This window comes from Plectropomus leopardus, unplaced genomic scaffold, assembly GCF_008729295.1.
Source record: "Plectropomus leopardus isolate mb unplaced genomic scaffold, YSFRI_Pleo_2.0 unplaced_scaffold31538, whole genome shotgun sequence".
Classification (NCBI taxonomy): Eukaryota; Metazoa; Chordata; class Actinopteri; order Perciformes; family Serranidae; genus Plectropomus; species Plectropomus leopardus.
In genome coordinates, this window is record NW_024634415.1 from 1 (window position 1) to 981 (window position 981).

Here is a 981-nt window from a genome sequence, read left to right on the forward strand (position 1 = left end):
TATTATTATTATTAGTTTAATTTAGTGTATTTCAAATACACAAATACAAGGTGTCGGAATATTTTGTTACAAATTACATATTATATGTTCTGTCCAGCAAAATACAAATGACCAAATGTTCAATATTAATTAAATGTTAAAAATATTTAATTAAATTACTGGCTATCTTATCTGCGCCTACTATGAAAAAGGTGACATTATTAGTGTTTAATTTTGCATCAGTTAATGCCTCCTTCACTATCATTATTACATTCCAGATTTATTTATCACTATGGCAGGTATACGTTTTATCACAAGGGTTGCAAAATCAAAAGTTGAACTCCATCCACATTGCCCTGTATGAGGGGTCCTCAGTGAAGCCCAGGCTTTTAAAGAGCTTATAGGAGACTTCGTTGTTCTCTTCTATAAAGCAGTACACTGGGTAGCCCTCAGCGTGGAGTCTCTTGGCCATGGTGCTGATCAGGACTTTAGCGTAGCCTTTTCCTCTGTGCTCTGGCAGAGTGTACAATAAGCCCATAGCAAAGTAATCGTACACCAGAATCCAGGACACCGGCTGACCCTGGCCGTCAGTGATGCAGCATGATGGGAAGTTACTGATGAGGTTTGTAATGTTCCTGTATCCCTGTGCGTTCCCTCCAAACTTCCAGTTCTTGTTCACCAAGCCGACGTGGGAAAGGTTAAGAGATGAAATCCTTGATTTTACCTCACTGCAGAGAAGCAGATTTATAGAGAAACAGATTATGATAACATTTCATCTGAGCCGAGAAACAATATTACTTCACTTTTCATTAATGCAGATTTGTGAAATATGTGAACATAACCTTAAAGCACATTTTAATGATCTGACTGCACCTCTCAGTTGCTGGTGTGAGTAGACGGTTGATGTCTTGTAAATACAGAAGATGCACCAGAGTATAGTATTGGTTGTTGACATCTCTGTCAGAGGACACCTCTTTGAGCAGGGGGGCGTGGGAAATGTCA

The 981-nt window shown here is 38.9% G+C and overlaps 1 protein-coding gene across 1 annotated transcript; it reads right to left on the reverse strand.

Annotated features, from left to right (window-relative positions):
• Positions 1-141: 141 nt before the first annotated feature.
• LOC121938739 (glycine N-acyltransferase-like protein 3) lies at positions 142-974 on the reverse strand (the record flags this gene model as incomplete). Its single annotated transcript, XM_042481908.1, has 2 exons — positions 142-707; positions 853-974. Coding segments are annotated over 2 exons (522 nt in total), but the record flags the coding sequence as incomplete, so codon positions are not given.
• Positions 975-981: the final 7 nt, after the last annotated feature.